The sequence below is a fragment of the Panthera tigris genome, chromosome A1 (genome assembly GCF_018350195.1).
Source record: "Panthera tigris isolate Pti1 chromosome A1, P.tigris_Pti1_mat1.1, whole genome shotgun sequence".
Lineage (NCBI taxonomy): Eukaryota > Metazoa > Chordata > Mammalia > Carnivora > Felidae > Panthera > Panthera tigris.
In genome coordinates, this window is record NC_056660.1 from 169,847,171 (window position 1) to 169,865,845 (window position 18,675).

General features: G+C 41.2%; 1 protein-coding gene across 1 annotated transcript; it reads left to right on the plus strand.

The window, feature by feature from the left end:
* The first annotated feature begins 3,181 nt into the window (after positions 1-3,181).
* On the plus strand, positions 3,182-8,142 carry LOC102958587 (thymic stromal lymphopoietin). Its single transcript, XM_015542901.2, has 5 exons — positions 3,182-3,205; positions 3,390-3,526; positions 4,409-4,453; positions 5,295-5,429; positions 7,369-8,142. The coding sequence occupies exons 1-5, from the start codon at positions 3,202-3,204 to the stop codon at positions 7,483-7,485; spliced, it is 438 nt and encodes a 145-aa protein (XP_015398387.1). The 5' UTR covers positions 3,182-3,201; the 3' UTR covers positions 7,486-8,142.
* The last annotated feature ends 10,533 nt before the right edge of the window (positions 8,143-18,675 follow it).

Consider the following 18,675-nt stretch of genomic DNA (forward strand, 5'->3'; position numbering starts at 1 on the left):
TCTTAATAATATTTTCTATGGATTCTTGTACCTGATCCTTGCTTCCTTTAATTCCTTGGTTTCTTTCTTTTACCTTAACTATTTCTTACCTCTTGATACCAATACATTTACTGGAAGTCACTGCCAATGTTTTTGGAAAAAGTAAATCAAGTATTATAAAGCATTTCCTTCTTCCAAAGAACTCACAGTTTAATAAAAAGACAAAGTTGAAAAATTGTTGGAATTTTACATCATGAATGGAAGTCATAACACAGAAGCCCAAAACAAGTATTTCTTTTTTTTTTTCAATATATGAAGTTTATTGTCAAATTGGTTTCCATACAACACCCAGTGCTCATCCCAAATGTGCCCTCCTCAATACCCATCACCCACCCCCCCCTCCCTCCCACCCCATATCAACCCTCAGTTTGTTCTCAGTTTTTAAGAGTCTCTTATGCTTTGGCCCTCTTCCACTCTAACCTCTTTTTTTTTTTCCTTCCCCTCCCCCATGGGTTTCTGTTAAGTTTCTCAGGATCCATATAAGAGTGAAACCATATGGTATCTGTCTTTCTCCGTATGGCTTATTTCACTTAGCATAACACTCTCCAGTTCCATCCCTGTTGCTACAAAGGGCTATATTTCATTCTTATTGCCACGTAGTACTCCATTGTGTATATAAACCACAATTTCTTTATCCATTCATCAGTTGATGGGCATTTAAGCTCTTTCCATAATTTGGCTATTGTTGAGAGTGCTGCTATAAACATTGGGATACAAGTGCCCCTATGCATCAGTACTCCTGTATCCCTAAAACAAGTATTTCTTAAAGGGGAGGAAGGAGGTCACATGCAGGTAGGAGACCACTTGTGGAGATGTTCGGTGAAATGAGCATTGAATGACAGGAGAAATGTCAACACCTGAGGATGTGAGGCTGAGAAGAAGAGAGCTTAAGGCACATTTGGAGCATATTAACATCAGATACTATTTGGCAGAAGCCTAACAGAATGAAGGAGATAAGGCTGGGAAGAGCTTGGAGCCAAGCAAGGAGGGATGATTGTAAATGTTAAGGCAACCGCTGGGAGTCATACCAAGAGTTTCTGAGCAGAAAAGTGATATGCTCAAAGTGATTTCAGAAGTCACATAATTATAGACAAGGAAACTGGGGGCCCCACGGATAGGTGTTTAGCAGGCAAAGAGATGACTTCCAGGATGCCTGAGAAGGAGGCACCCTGTCCACATCATCTCCACAAAGACCCACAGAGATACAAAGTTTCAAAAGAAGAAAGGAGGCAACGCAGTCACACTCTAGAAAAATGCAAGTCAAACCTCAGGGAGGGCTGCTTTCTTCTGTCCCCATCCCATCAGCATACCCCAACTCAAGTGAAGAAATCTGTGTTCCTAGCTCCTGCTTGCTGACCAGAAACACCTCTGATGTCACAGCAGATGAATCAAGCTTTGGCATCATCCCACAACACCCTGAAAAGTTGGTGATGGGGGAAGGGGCAGCGAGATTTCTTTCCCAAAATTTGCTGTTTGCTGCTATGACAAAAAAAAAAAAAAAAAAAAAAAAAAAAAAGACACCTAAATTTGGAGGATTCCAGAAAAGCCCATTTAGAAGTCATCACTGAATCAGCGGCTTTCCATGACTCCTGTTAGCACCACATTCTTTGTTTCCAGGCCTTAACCAGTGAACTGGGTCCAGCTGTACTGGTACAGCTGTTGAGCGCCTTCTATGAAAAAAGTTCACTTCTGGCTCAAGTCTCCACCCCACCCCCACCCCTGAGTCTGTGCTTTTCCCGCTTCCCTCGCCACCCCCTGCTGTTCTTCCCAGGCACCGCTCGGCCTGTGACCTTTGCTAGGACTCACGTGGGGCGCCCTGCCTCGTCTGCTTTGGCGGTGATTCCTAGGAACTTCCCAAGGACCAGGGCTTTGCAGGCTCTGACACGCAAGGGGTGGGGGTAAAGGGAGGAAGAGGGGAGCTGGGTGTCTGGAGAGCCCCGGGCGGCGCGAGCCAAGCTTGGGTGGAGTGGGGTTCATCCCCCAGAAGCCCAATGAGTGCCGGCATTCCGTCCCTTCAACCCTTGGTTGGCGTGGCCACAGCCGAGAAGGCGGCGAGGCATCCTCTCGGGAGCTCTCCCCGAATCATTTGGCTGCGCTTAAACTCCCTTTTCCGGATGAAGGAGGGCTTGCAAGTACAAACCCGAGCCCTCCACCCTTGAGGGTGTTCAAGCCCCAGGTGCCCGAAGTTGCTAGGCTGCGCAGGCGTGGGGCTAAGCGCCTAGGACGCACAGGGCGCACGAATCTTGCGCGCCTTCGCGAGAGCCGCGCGTTGGACAGCACCTTCCGCCGGTGCGCACCGCGGCACATCGCGCGACGCAGTTGGGTCCCGCTGGTCCGGTGTCGGCGTCTTTACGCTGGCCTTTAGAGTGGGGCTGTGAAGGTGGAGGGGAGTTGGATTCTGTGGTTTCAAGAGTTTTTGACACCTATAGAACATGCTCGAGAAGACCGGAGCCCCTGAGGTGCCCCCAGTCACCCAAGAGTAGACGCTTCTTTCCTGAAATTGATAAGGGAGTTTTGAAAAGTAAGTGTTTTGAGTGCGAGCCCCATCAGATCTTTTCCCATTCATGTCAACTTCGAATCGGCTCTGAGCTTAAGGTTCTAGTCACCATTGCACTTCAGTGCCTTCACATGGAAGAGAAGCCTGAAGCTGCACCCACCCTCCAAAGCATCCCATTAAGTAAGCACATGAGTTTCTTTAGTTGCCGCAGACGAAAGAAAGTACTAGTTGAAAACGGCCAAAAGAAATACTCAAGAGTGTACAGCATGAGGGAGCATTGGTACCTAGTCCTTACAGTGGCTGCCGTTTGGGGATATTTTTTCTAACAAGAAAGGGGCTTGGTCATGGAAATGGCCCTGCAGGAGAAAGATGTAGGTATCTGTTTCTTAAAGCACCTTCTGGCACATATCAAGGGTTTAGGGCAAAGATAAAAGGAGGAAGGTGAGGGAAATTCCTGATGGTTTTTTACCAATGTGAAAATTCCATAGATTTGGCTGGTTCTATTTTTTCTTTCATGTAACCAATTCAGAATTCTATGAAGGAAGAGAATGACATCAAGGAAAATCATTGGTCTAGGAGAAAAGAGCCCGTAGGCGTTTAGGTGTTATATATGTGGAGCCAGAAAGCTCTGGAGCATCAGGGAGACTCCAACTTAAGGCAACAGCATGGGTGAATATGGGCTTCATGTGCACTGGGAATGAGAGACAAAGACTGGTGCCTGGGCATGTGCCCCTAAGGCAGGCCTTGCAGATCTAGAGGCAATTCAGTGTGGGTGGAAAGACTTTAGTGTGAAACAGGGGTGGGATTGAGTTTCCAAGTATATTGCCTGATGCCTTATTATTTGTTCTGTCAGTTTTTTTCAGGAAGATCTTCATCTTACAACTGGTAGGGCTGGTGCTAACCTACAATTTCACTGACTGTGACTTTGAGAAGATTAGAAAGAAGTATCAGGAAGTCATTTATCAAGCCCTGAATAAATACATGAATGGGGTAAGTGAAGAAACATTAAAAAATATTTTTTTCATCAAAAGAATAGGCATACACACATGCAAACTACAATTTAATTTTTAAGGAAAGAAACATGATTTGGAAAAAAATCATGGCCCAGCATTTTGTCAGACTTTCTTACAAGTGATACTTAAATATACTAGCCTCTACCTAGAAATTGGCACACATTAAGTGTGCAGATGCTGATGAGGAGCAGATATTGATGGATAATATATATCTATCAAGGTGTCTATCCTCTGCTGAAGTGCTGCTCTACCAGTGCAGTAAAAAAGAAAACTGGGTAAGGGCTTGAGAGAGAAAGGGGAGTAAAAAATAGGGACTTCTTGTGAGCTAAGCCCTAACCAGAGAGGACAGCCCTGGGAAAGGTGCACTGCAGGTCTTTCTAGTGTTCTAGAAGCCTTAGAATGCCGTTATGGGATAAGGTGTGCTTTAGGATTTTAATATACAGTAGTAAAATTATTTTCCTGATTATTCTTATTTCTGGATAGAGTATGCAGGTGTGAAATGCATGAATGGTTACAAGGCTGATGTGGGCTTTCGAAAGATGGCATTATTGCTCACTTGTGTAGTTTTATGTACAAGTGTGCCCAGTTTGGTGCCGGGGGGCGGGTCTCTCTTTAGGACCAGGATCCTTTAATATCCGGTTTCAAACACTAGCAGGTACTATCTGAATTCCAAGTGTTTCACTACCTTGTCAATGGTAAGAACAGCTAGATGCGCAGGAAGCAAGTGCCTAAGTGGAAACTGCTTTCAGAGCATCTTTAAAACCTGGAAGCAATGGGGGCGTGGGAGGGGGGGGAATGACTTCCCTTGTGAACTAAGGCTTTACTTATTGTCTTCTTTTTTTCTTCTTCTTTCTTCCAGGTCAAGAGCACCGAATTCAACAACTACATCTACTGTGAAGACCCGGTGAGTGGGTGCTCTGCACTGCTGGCTTTCTCCAGAGCCACACCTGGCATTCCTGAGAGAGGGTAACCTGCGGCGCGTAGAACCGCAGGCGGTGGTGGCTGGGCTCCCAGGCGACGCTGACCGAGTAGGGACGCCTGGGCTGCCAGAAACCTCCGGGCCAGTGCCCTGCTTGGGACGCTACTTCCGTTCCAGTTTAGGGAGAGGAAGTCTCTCCTGGGAGCCAGTGGGATTCCGGGAGAGTCCCCTCTCCCCCAACCCAGGCCCCCGGCAGGAAAAGCAAGTCTGGAATAGTGACCAGGCAACGACGTCAGGGGCACCTCTCCCAGGGTGCAGAGCCTCTGCGGGGCGCGCCCCGCCTCTCGGCCGCATTCAGGGCGGCGAGACTGGGGCGGAGCCAGCACCGGCGCGCGTCCTTTCTCCTCCAGCGCGGCTGGCACGCTCGCCAACGCCCCTGGTTCCTCCTCCGTACTTGGGTTCTCTCTCTCTGTCTCTCTCTCTGTCTCTCTCTCTGTCTCTCTCTCTCTCTCTCTCCCTCCCTCCCTCTCTCCCTCCCCCCTCTCCCGCCCCCTCTGTCTCCCTTTCTCCCTCCCTCTCTCCCCCCTCCCTCCCTCTCTCTCCCTTTCTCCCTCTCTCTCTCTTCTTCCGCCGAGATCTCTTCCTCCCCCTCGAAACGCGTCTGTGGTGTCTCCCGCTCCCCTCCCCCACCTCCCCCCCCCCCCCCCCCGAATCTTCACTCGTTTCTTATCGACTCTCTTTTTTTGTCTCTTTCCGTTGTTTGTTTTTCCTGGCGTTTTCCCCGGCGTTTCCCCCGTTTCTCGTAAACCTTGCCGCCCGTGAGCAGCCAGATTGCCTCGCTAAAATCGACCTCATTACCTTCTATCCCACCCACGGCTGCACGACACTGGCCAAGGAAATCTTTGCGATAAGAACTAACGCTACGCTCACTCTCCAGTGCCCAGGCTACTCAGGAACGCAGGTAAGCTTTCTAAAGCCTTGGAATTAACCTTGAAGTGGCACTCTGTTGCAGAAGTCATTACGATTTTTATTCAGGTCCTATCTCCTGAAGAGCAAAGGAGCCTGTAACAGCTGTAGACTCAGTACACACAGGGTCCCCAAACCCATCTATTTCTAGGGTTCTGATTCTTTTGGCCCAATTATAGTTCTAAACCTTAGGCAGTGTTTCAGGATATGATCAGTGAGCCTATATCCTGGTTGCCCGAACATGGGAGAGTAATTATCCAAAATGCCAATTCCCAGGGACCCAACCTAGACCTTAAAAATCACAATCCCTGTGCATTGACTCCTTATGAGATTCTTATCCTAAATTGGAGCAGCATTGTTTGGGCTTCGCACTAAATAATGTGTGTTTCTTTCATAAAATTTTAAATTATACATTAAATCTCTACCCCACATTTGCTTAATTGCTTATATAGCTCTCTTTACATAGTGGATTTTTGCATATGCAGTTACATGCATTTGAATGGATGTGTAACTTTAAATAGAAACAGTAGTGCAGAGTTAGGAGCAGGAAGTCTGGAAGACAAGCTTTCCTGACTTTGGATCCTAGCCCCAAAACTTCTATTTTGACATAACTTCTAGCCTCTCTGTGGTCAGTTTCATGTGCAAAATGAGAGTCACATTAGCAAGTCCCAAATAGAGTGTTTATGAGGATTAAATGAGTCAATAGATGTGAAAGTACTTAGGAGTGCCTGGCAAATGACAAGTATTCAATAAATATTGACGTTTTTATGAAGTATTTATAGAGTATTCAATAAATAATGCAAGTAAAGCAGGGCATTTATCTACCTGATGACAAATTTAAAAAAGACAAAAGAGAGACAAGTACAGATATGTATGATTGCTGTGAACTTTCTCAGTCTGCACACTGTGTGGCCAAGGCCGTCACATTTTTAGGGATTAAAGATTGAGCCATATGGTCCATCCATATGGACATCCATAGAGTTGAATGCTCAATACCACACAGCCATGTGAAAAACCTGTTTGGCTCTATGCCTTCCGTCAAGGAGACGCTGGCAAATCTACAGATAGCCACAGTGACATTCATCCATATAAGAAGAGCATAGAAGACAGTCTAGATCAAGTTCTAGACAGCATGCAAGAAAGAGAAAGTCTGAGTAATTTATTTCAGCCCCCTCCCAAGCCCAAAGGGAGAGGCTAAGACCAATATTTTAGATTCAGTAGATTTTAGAGTAAGATTTTTGCTTAGTAACCTGATGAATTTTATTTATCTGAATATTGCATGTCTAGAAGGCCTAGTCTGTCACTATTCAAGAGTAATTCAGGTGAAAGAATACACAGAAAGATTATCACAATCTTTTTTTTTTTTTTTTAAGTTTAGATTCCTTTTTAGTCTGTGGCACACTTCGGTGGCAGGAGGGACAGAAAGCAGCAGCACTTTGGGTCCAAATAAGAGGTTTACTGAATTACATCTATAAAGAGGCATAAGCTCTGTTCTTGAAGAATGTATGGTCTTGTCAGGGACATCATGAAACCACCAACTTAATCATTTATTTAGTCATGCAATAAATATTCAGCGTTTCCTATGTAAAAGACATTGTTGTCAGCACCACGGGGAATACCCATGATGCAATAATAAAACCGGCATGTGAGAGACAAGTTAAATGAAATACACTCTGAAGCACTAGAAGAGTTTCCAAAAGAAAAGTTTGAGCAATGAGCAGAGGGCTTGTAAAGGAGGTGGTGCTTGGCGTTGAAGCAAGAGTAGGTGGGTGGAGAGGAGGGAGGGCATTCCTCTAGGAGAAAACACATAGGAGCACATGTAAGCAGGTGTTTGGGGGACACACTGAGAGATGGATTTGCATAAAGAAGACCCTGCCACTCAGTGGTTGTTAAAGATTGTGACAGTCTTGACGATTGATTCTCGTATTCCACAGATAAATAATACCCAGGCAAAGAAGAAAAGAAAGAAAAGACAAGTTACAACAAATAAATGCCGGAAACAAGTCTCACACTTAATGGAATTGTGGCGTCGATTCAGTCGCATTTCATAGAAACAAAATACACCTTCCTTCAGGCTGTATTTCACCCCAACAAAATAAATCATCTTTATTAAGTAGATGTAATGTTAACTCTAACTGTGACACTTAAAAGATCACCAGTAGTTATTTTTTTAATTACAGAAGGGTTTCTTGTTTTTGTAAGCTTTTATTGTGTGATGTGGTTTTATAATGCAGGGGAAACACTACCCCTCAAATGTAGGGGGAAACTGCCGTAGCAGTGATGCCTGGGCCACTGGCCCTGTGCGGTAATTCTCTGCTGGAACTACATAAGCCTTACTTCAAGGGGAGAATCTAAACATGTAGCAGAAGGAAAAAGAGAAGGCTGAGAAAGGAAAAGGTTGAACTCAAGAGCATGTAAACCTCTGTTTAAAAGGCAGATGTTTCGTCTATGTATACTGATACTTACTGTGTTCTCATGCTAAAAATGTACAAAAGAAAATAAAAGCAAAACGTGTAGACAAAAAGTTGTACACATAATGAAGCAATCTGAAAGAATGTCCAAGTAAAATATTGTGCAAGTATTATACATCAAGTTTTAAAAATTATCTGACAAGAGTGATGTATATGCAACCAGGTCCTGAATTGCCTTTATTAAAGCTAAAATATATATTTTTTTAAATTTATGGAATATATTTTTTATTTATTTGTAAGCACTTTTTAAAATGTACATATTGCTTTGTAATTGACACAATATATTTCTTAATAAAACAATTCTCAAATTAGCTTATGAATGGTCTTTTTAATGTGGTTAGTAGACTGAGGTGCATCACTTTTCTTCAGTTTTTTTTTTTAACTCTAGCCTTAATTTTTTAATTAATTAAAAATTTGTTTTTTTATCAGTATAACTGACATATTCATTTCAGATGTACAACATAATGCTTTGGTATTTGTATATATTGCAAAATGATCATCACAATAAGTCTGGTTAGTATCTATCAACATACATAGTTATAGATTTTTTGTGTGTGTGATGAAAACTTCAAAGATCTTCATTTCTTTAGTTCATTATGTCCCCTCATTCTTGGAGCCCACTGGCTATGCCCCCTCTTGCTTTGTAGCTTGGCCCTACCTATGGAGAGAATATTTGGGGATAGGTGGCTTCAGGATGCATTCCGATTATCTTTTTCTCAAGCTATGTCTCTAGTCCTTCTTTCCCCTGTTGAATTTCCCCCACACCTGGAAGACAGTGGAGAAAAAGGTAAACAATGTCAAATCATCCATTTTCCTATTCTTGAATGCCTGCTGACAGGTAAAGCCACAGGCACTCTGTCACTCACCTCCCAGTTAGATTGTTCTGAACACCAGTGGGAGGGGCGACCCTAGCCATAGAGTCCAGGCCAAAATAGGGCAGATAGAAACACATGGATTTTTCCTTGAGTAGAAACTTTCCCCTGACCGCTGCTCTGAGGACTGGTGCTCACAGGAGAAGCTCAAGGTCCCTAAATCCAACTTAGCTGCCAACAGGTAAGAGGAAGTTTACATTATGTACCCCAAAAACATTTATGGAGCACCTACTGTATGCCATCCCTTCAGCTAAGTACTAGGGATACAAAAGTAAATGAAACACAGCTTTTACCCAAAGAAACTCAAGAGTGTCGCTGAATACGCAATTTCCTTTGCCCTGAGGGAGTTTCCTTTGCTGTCTTTCTAAAATAAAGCCCTCTAAAGAAAGAGACCCAGCCCAGGGACCTAAATGCCATCATAAGAGAAATTTCTGTGGGTATAGCCTGGGCTAGTACTCATTAATTTTCTATGCAAAAGGTGGGGAAAGAAATGACCATTTAAACCTATTAACTCCATTTTTCTAGGGATCTAGGGATTAACTGACGAGATTTCACCCCACTGTGAAAAGAAATATGCTTACAAATTTTCTCAAGGTTATTGCCAATTTCCCTAGAAGCAGGGAGAAATGAAGAATTGAAGATAGAAGAGGCAGCTCAACGTGTTGATCGAATGCAGTTTCTTTGAGTTTTCTGCTTTATCTTTAAAAATGTGTGTAATTTATATATTTCATTTTTCTATGCACCCCAAGGGTGTTTTAATATAAAAATAATCATTTTAATTACTAACTATCCACTAAAAGTACAAGTAGATGCACCATATTAATGTAGTAAGAACTTTTCCAAATGTTGTAAAGGAAATGTGGATTATATATTTCTACTTTTTGAGATGAACTGAGGTTTTCTGGTGGACTCATATGTTGTCATTTTTTTCAATGTTTATTTTTGAGAGAGAGAGAGAGGGTGCTAGTGGAGGAGGGATCGGGGGGGGGGGGGGACAGAAGATCTGAAGTGGGCTCTGAGCTGACAGCAGTATGCCAGATGTGGGGCTCCAAGGATGAGGGGACATAATGAACTGAAGAGATGAAGATCTTTGAAGTTTTCATCACAAGAAAAAAAATCTGTAACTATGTATGTCGACACATACTAACCAGACTTATTGTGATCATAACTTGAGTCTAAGATGCTCAACTGACTGAGCTGCCCAGGCGACCCTCGTATGTAGTCAGTTTTATAAATGTTCCATGGTCAGTGGAAGGAAAGCTGCAAATTCTGGTTTAAGCATATATCAACTAGGGCTCCTGTGTTAATTATGCTATTTACATCATCTATAACCTCATCTTGTGACATGTAGACAAAAGCATGCAGCAACAATTGTAATTGGCAGTTATCGTACGATCGTCTCTGAGCTGAAGCTGTGAATGGCAAATAAGATGGAAATGGCCTGAGGTTTTAAGTGCACAACCGAATGGATGGATCAACCAAAAGCGAAGTCGGCCCCACTTCTTTATTTTTCTTTGTGTGAGCTACTTGAGTAAAGGTTTTGTTTTGGCTTTGAGTCTTCATGGTTGTTACTTATTGCTGAAAGCAGCAATTTTTCTGAGGGCCAAAAAGAGATAAGATTTGATTTAAGGAGTAATTTGAAGTGGGGCAGGGGGTAGGGGGTGTTGAGCAAGATGAAGTCAGGCCTTAATAACATGGGGAACAAAGCCTAAGTTGTGACCTTAGTTGGGGGCGGGAACCAGGTCCCGTGTACAAGAGTGCCACTCTTTAACATATTTCATATTCCTTCCTCTAACCAAGTCTCTTCTTGCCTTAAAGATGATAGCTAAGATGCTACTTTTCTAGAATGTGCTTTTATGACCCTGTTCCCTCCCTTTCTACTCTCCCTTGCACTATTTATGCTTCTTATGGGGAGGGAGATGGTAAGAGATTTCAAATTGTGTTGAGGATGAATTTAGACTGTATTTGGAGGAGATATCTTGGATATGAAAATTTGTGGAATCATTAAGGGTAAATAGATCACATGGATGTGGAAGCTGAGGAAGACCTAGTGAAATCTTATGAGTATTGCTCATACTTTATCCTGGTATAATAACTAACACTTGGTGGATTCTCAGTAAAATACTGAGTAAATTAAATGAATTAAACTGAAATCAAAAGTTAAATACCTGTTTCCCAAGAATAAACTGTTCCTTAAAGGCCAGCATGAGTCAGAAATGGAAATGTCAGCAGCAACTATCTTCTGGTGTCTACCACCTGCTTTCTGCCCCCCCCCCCACCCCATTACTTCTGTAGGTATCTAAAAGGCAAAAATATTATCATATTCCAAAATTAATCAATGTTGTTGCAGTCTGCCACTAATCTCCACAGGCTTCTTTCTTAACAACTCTCCTCGGCCTATTCCTTCCCTCCCCCCAAATGCAAAATAAAGCATTCAAGATCAAATATTCACTAAGCCTCTATATTGTGTCATCTCTGGGCACATGGCTGAGAACATAGATAATATGAAAATCTTAAAATCATACCAAAGGATATTTATCATTTGTGAACCTTGTGTCCCTCACCTTCTCAAGAACAGCTTTAATACTTCTATAAAGAAACACATACTACATTTAAAAAAAAAAAACAGTTTTATATGCTACCTTTCACACACTTCTTCAGAAATTCCTATAGGCCTTCACCAGGTTACAATGAGATAATAAACAATCATCAAATCCCACTGGCTTGCGACAACAACAGTCAGTTGTCACTCATGTTGCAGATAAGCTCCAGGTTTTACCCACACATCTTCTCACTCTAGGATTTAGGCTGAAAAAGCAACCCCCATGTGGGACATGCTTTCTTCTTGTGACAGAGGAAAAGAGCAGAAACATGCAATCACTCTTCAAGCTTCTTCTGGGACATGGTGTACATCACATATGCTTATGTGCAATGAACAAAACAAGTCAAATGCTCCCTATCCTGCTACAAAGGATTTGCTATAAGGCCCAGGCAAAGGGCAGGGATAAATCTTATAGGGAGGGTGTAAAATATAGGGAATCCTCAAATAATATATACTACTCATACTCTGGGAGGGGATATGACTGATTTAGGAAAGAAAAAACATTTCATATTTTTAGCATTTTATATGTAGATTTTTTTCATGAAGCAAATGTTTATTGAGTAACTCTTATGTTCTAGGCACTGTTCTGGGTGCTCGTTGTGTATCAATGAATAAAACAAAGTAAAAAACTAACCTCTACTTTCATTGAACTTATCCATTATTAAAATAAAATAAATCTATTAGATAAGTTCATAGTATAGTAAGCAGCTCTTCTCTCTTTTTGAATTTGAATAAATATTTACAGATAGTTAGCATCTTGATCACTGTCAAAGCACATCTCAAACATGGCTAGAAATGTGCACTGCTATTGTGATATCCAGAGTAAAAATGAAAGTTCAAGTAAGTACAACATGTCAAGAACTGGTAACAAACTACCATTCTGCTAGCATCTGCTCTTTAATTATCCCAAGTGTTCAAGACTATTTGTGCCAAGTACTATAAATCAAGATTTCCTTGTTCAGGAATGTACAAGTCAGATGTTCAAGTTAGCGGGCCAGTTATTCTCAACAATTCAAACCAGGAGCACTAATTAAAGAGGAAACCCTGGACTAGAGAAGTTAAGTGATGTGGGTCAAATGGTAGAAAAAGGCAACACCTAGTTCAGTACTCTGTTACACTACACTGCCTTTCTCCTTTGATTCAGATGTCCATCTTCTTATAGTCACATCTGTGTTTCTGAAGATCTGTATAGCTCGGGACAAGGCAAAGTCAGTCTGTAGAGTTATCCCTGGCTTCCCTTGTAAAGAATCACCATCATATCAACACCACTGGCACACACTTGGGCCACAATGCTATGCTAGTATAACATATATCTCCGTTAAGCACGTCTACTTCAACTGATTATTAGTGCCAGCGAGTGAAACCTAACATTGCAAGTGAAATTTGGAGTTATGAATAATTTTGCTTTGTAGGTAATGATGTTTGTTGGTACTGTGAGTCAGAATTCAACACCACCTTGGCAAAATAAAATAGTATACTGTTCCCAACTGGTTGGTATGAAAAAGAATGTCTATTGCAAAAGCATTTTTCAGTTTTCCATAAGTAGTTTAATATAACATTTTTTATTAGAAAGAGAAAAGAGAAATCATATTCAACTTTTTCTCTGTTTCAGCAAGTTAAACTGAGCTCTATAGATCATCTCTGTGCTGTTAATGCTAACTTATGTAACATCAGAGTCTAGCCTTAAAATGCAATAATACAGAATGCTTTTTATATTATCAAAAGGAAGCTTAGATGAAGATAAAGAAGAGTTCTCACCCCTACACCCACAGAAGAGGAGAGATCATTCTTTGTCATTTACTATTTCAAAGAATCTGATTTGATTAAACATCATATCATAAATTTTCACAAGAATAATCTGGTTTTCCTGTGAAATATATGGGCTTATGTAAATAATCACAAATTTTATCAATTCTTTTTTCCTCTGTTACTAAAAATCTGGTTTGGGAAGTGGTTTTGGGTTGGAAAGCTCTTGTAAGGCTGAAAATTTTAGAAATTATTGTCAATTCTATAACCTATAATTCTGATTGGTGCCATTTTCAAAAAAGTCAGGGAGGGGATACAGAGAGGGTAGATACAAGGAAGGAAAATTTAAAAATGTGCATTACAGCTTTCCTTAGAACAAGATATTGACAGTTTAGTGATATTTTTAATTAATATTGCTATGAAAGTATTATAGTTTGTCATTTTATTTCAAAACTATAAGAGTTTTAATTTCCTGAGAGAGAGAATATGAAAAGATAGAACAAAAAACTCTCCTAAGATCTCATTCCATAAAAAAAAGAGTCCTACTTCCATTTTTACATATTATGAATGGCACCTCTAAGTCGGATATTTTTTAGGCTCTCCAGTTGGTGATATCACATAATACAAAAGGAAAAATTCTTATTTATGCTTGAAGGCTGTTGCTGTGGCTGGTGGTAGAGACCACCTCCCTCTAAAGATGTTGAAAACGCTGAAAAGTTGTTTTCCCACTCTCTGTCACCACTAAAACATGAACATACAATGCAGCCTTGGTCAACAGGACCTGAGGTAAGTCTGCTGCAGGAATTCTGGAAAAGATTTTCTTTTCTTACTCTTCGTAACTTGACATTTTGTTTCTACATATTATTTTTAGAATAGCTGCATTCAACTGTTAAAACAAAACAAAACAAAAACCTAGACAGACTTTTCCCAGAAGCCTCTCTCTAAAATCTCATTGGCCAGAATTAGGCCTCAAGTCTTTCCCTAAGCCAATTTCTGGCAAGAAAAATATTAATTTCCACAATTAGCTTAGATTAGTTAATGTTCACTCACTGGAGCTGGGGAGGGGGTTAGCCTCTATTGAACCATTACACCACCTGCTATGGGAACATAATGGACATTCTGTTAATTAAGAATGAAAAGAAAGTATTTATCTGTCACAGAAAACAAGCACTAAGTGAAGTGACACTGAAGAGTTCAGAGAAAGGAGAACTTGTGGGATAAAAAACTCAGAAAAGACTTTTGCAGAGGCAGTAGAACTTGAACTGGGTTTGGAATAAAAGGGAACTGTTATCCAGAAGGAAGGTATGGGGATGCTGTGCAGAGAAAAGAGCTTAAGCAATGGAATAACTGTTATTACAAGACATTTAATGTGTTCAAGTTACTGTTGCTGTGTTATAAGCCACTCCAAAACAAATACTGTATTGTTATTGATTCTGTGGTTCAGAAATTTGGAAAGAGTACAGCAGAGATGGAATGTCAGTTGAGAGAACTGAAATCTGGGAGTGACTCAACACCTATGGGCTGAAATATTCTAGAGGCATCTGTAGTCTCATGCCTGGTGGTTAATGCTGGCTGTGAGCTTAGACTACAGATGGGTTATGGGTTGTAATACTTATACACGGCCTCTCCACATGGCTGTCTCTCCATATGAACTAGTTTGGGCTTTCTCTGCATGGAGGCTAACTGCAAAAGTGGGTATTGCAAGACAGCAAGGTGGGAATGCACAGGATTTTGTCTTGAAAGTCACATGCTCACCATACTTTGTTATTTGAAGAAGTCAAAAAGACCCACCCAGGCTCAAGGGGAAGAAAAAAATCCCAAGACAGGATAGTAATAATGTCAAGATCACATTGTATTAAGAGCATGAGGAAGGGGTGCATGGGTGGCTCAGTCAGTTAAGCAGCCGGCTTTGGCTCAGGCCATGATCTTGTGGTTTGTGGGTTTGGGCCTTGCATCAGGCTCTGCACTGCAGAGTCTGCTTGGGATTCTCTCTCTCTCTCTCTCTCTCTCTCTCTCTCTCTCTCTCTCTCCCTCCCTCTCTCTGCCCCTCCCCACTTGTGATCTCTCTCTCAAAATAAATAAACTTTTTTAAAAAAGAGCATAAGGAATAGGCAATATTGTTGTGATCATTTTTGGAAACTCAATCTGCTACAGAATGAAACTTCTTCTAAAGTCTCAAAGCTGAGAACAGGAGGTTCTTTGTCTTCCTGTGTCTAAGGAAACCTTGCAAGTCATTCATTTAGGACTTGCTTAAGAGGTGGCCAAACTGATCTGGTGACTGTAACCAGATCACAAAGTAAGAGAATGCCAGATAGTAATTAGAGGATTAATTGAAGAGAATTTGTAGATGTAGAAAGAGTTGTGGTTTTTCCACCAGTCCTCACCAAGAAGAGGGGAACTGAGTTGTCCAACACCTGCAATTCTAAAGCTAAATGATGAGCCCCCCCCCCCGCCCTCTTACAGAGATTAGGAGTATGTACAAGCAAGTCAGATGGATGATTTACTCCCAGCCTACTGAGTGGCAGAATTTTGTAGGCTCAAACCAAGTCCACCTAAATGAAATGCAAGATGGTACTTGGAAGATCCTCAAATGTGTCTTTGAAGATGAGTCATAGTCATTTTTATAAGAGTGCCTAAAAACAAGGTTTACCTCTCACTGGGAGAATTCTTAAGGGGAGGAGACTGGTCAGAATAGACTCTGCAATGACTAGGATCTTGAGAGAGATCAAGAGTTGGTCAAGATGTATGACAGAGAGGGCATTTGACAGTCAAGAGACTAGTACAAAGCGTACCTTTGAAATACAATGTTTTCTTACATTTTCCTTTTCCTGACCCAAAAGGAGCAGAGTCAAGGTGGCAGGGGCAAGAAGAGTAAAAGAAGAGGTTAGTAGGAGCAGGTCCGGTGCCTGTCTTTTGTAAAGCATGGTTCTCTAGTTTTTCCTTTAGTTCTATATGCATTCTCAGCTCCTATCCCCACCCCATTGACTAGGCAGAATCATTTTTTTTTAAAGTTTGCTGCTTTCTCTGTGCTTCTGACCCAAATATTTTTTTTAATCTTTATTTATTTTTGAGAGAGAGAGAAACAGACAGAGTGTGAGCAGGGGAGGGGCAGAGAGAGAGGGAGACACAGAATCTGAAGCAGGCTCCAGGCTCTAAGCTGTCAACATAGAGCCTGATGCGGGGCTCGAACTCATGGACCGTGAGATCATGACCTGAGCCGAAGTTGAATGCTTAACCAACAAAGCCACCCAGGCCCCTCTGACCCAAATATTTCTAACTAATACAGATACAAAGAGTATTAGGAGATTGAGGAGGATATATAAGGGCAAAACAAGAGAGTTTTCTTAGGAAAATCAGTTTCTTATTTTTGAAATATTTGGATATACCTCTCCTATATCATGACATTTCAGTCAAGATATCAGCACAGCTGCTGTCATCTGAAGGCTGCAGGCTTGGCTGGGACTGAAGAATCTGGTTTCAAGGTGCTTCTACTCTCACATACAGTGAAGTAGTTTTGGTGGTTAGCAAGAGGCTCTCAATTCCTTGCCATGTGAAATGCTCTATGGGACTGCTTGAGTATCCTCCCAACATGGCAGTTGACTTCCTACAGAGCAAGTGACCCAAAAAGGAGCAAGTCAAAATCTTCAACATCTTTTATGACCTAGCATGGCTACTCAAGTCAACACTATTTAGTGCAAGAGGGAACTTTACAAGGGCATGAATACCAGGAGGTAAAAATCATTGAGGGCCATCTTGGAGGTTGGTGATCACATCACATGAAGTCACTGACTTCATGGCCTTTTTATTACAAAAACTACACAGAAACAGCCATATTTAAACTTTTTTAAAAAGTTAGAAATGACAACATGACACAGCTGTATGTTTAATTTACCTGAATCTTGTGAAGCCCCAGTGTGTTGAATCAAATTGAAAACCATCATTTGTCAATGCTCTACTACATTTCCATTTTCTTTTATTCTTTGTGACTAGTATCCTTACGGGCATCTCTAAGCAAAAAGAGTAATAGCTAGTTCCTTTTCTCCCACCACACATTCACACACTTTGCTGGCAGCTGAATAGGAAGCAACTCAGGGAGGCAACTTGTGGTGAGAAATAAACTTTGGCCAACGGTTAAACTGGAAAACTCACAATCAGCCACTAACATCCCCCTTAAAAAACCACAGCACAACAGCTGGCATGTGTATCTACTGCTACTATACTACTAAATCTTCAATGATGGCTCTAATATTTTAAACTTTTGCCTTACTGTCCAGATGGAGGTTAAAGAACATAAATCTGATTGTCAGAGCTAAATTCAAATTGCTGACTACTATTAATTAAGTGACCCTTGGTAAATTAGGTAATCTCTGGGAATTTCAGGTTCCTTATCTAATGTGAATCCACACCCATTCTGTGACTGAAAGTTTGGTCTTGAAAGTGTGACTGCTGGATGCATATTTTCCTATCATCCAGCTGCCCTTCAGTGACACCCCCCGCCCCCAGCTTCTTCTCCTTTTCTAAACCTAGCGCTAGTCTGGATTTGGATGCTAAAAAATCTCAGAACTTTGTACAAATCACTTAACCCCAATGAACCCGTTTACTCATTTAGAAAACAGTAATACAATATTTGTCCTAAATTCACAGCTTTAATTTGAAGATTATATTAAATAATGGGTGCCAAGGGCTTGTGAACTGTAAAGCCTGAAGACGTTTTTCAATTTTCTTCTCAAACTGTCAATACATGCAGACATCTTAACTTTATTATAAAAGCAACATCTGCATTGCACACAATTTACAAAACTCTTAAAAATGCGTATCTAGTAGTTAAAATCATTTGTACACATTTCCATCAGTCAGATTTAAAGTAACACATCAATATTACAATTTTTTTTACTGTAAACAAACTCAGTAAAAAACAAACAAAAAAATCTTTGTATTATGGAAAATTTCAATTTTATACTCAAGCATAGGGATAGTATTGTGAACTCTCAAATACCCAATCCCCAGATCAAACAATTACCAGCTCTATTTCATCTAAATGCTTCACCTCATCCCCAGTTATTTTGAAAGCAAACCCCAGATATATCACTTCATCCGTAAATATGTCGGTATCTATCTACAAAAGGTAAGAATCTTTAAAAGCATAATCACAATGCTAATATCACATATAAAAATTAACAATAATTTCTTCTGTATTATTAAAAATTTTTTATGTTTACTTTTGACAGAGAGAGAGAGAGAGAGATAGAGAGAGAGAGTTAGAGAGAGAATATGAGTGGGGGAGGGGCAGAGAGAGACAGAGAGAGACAGAATCTGAGGCAGGCTCCAGGCTCTGAGCTGTTAGCACAGAGCCTGACGCGGGGCTCGAACTCACCAACCCCGAGATCATGACCTCAGCCCAAGTCGGACGTTCAACCGACTGAGCCACCCACGCGCCCCAACAATAATTTCTTAATATCATCAAATATCCAGTGTTCAGATTTTCTCGAGAGTCTCATGGTTTTATGCAATTTTATAACTGCACGTTTAACTTGACTCTGTCAACGCTAC

Bases quoted from the DNA above. Each gene is read 5' to 3' on its own strand.
- LOC102958587 (XM_015542901.2), top strand. The intron at 4,454-5,294 runs GTGAGTGGGTGC...GCCCGTGAGCAG, and splicing joins ACATCTACTGTGAAGACCCG to CCAGATTGCCTCGCTAAAAT. The intron at 5,430-7,368 runs GTAAGCTTTCTA...CGTATTCCACAG, and splicing joins CAGGCTACTCAGGAACGCAG to ATAAATAATACCCAGGCAAA.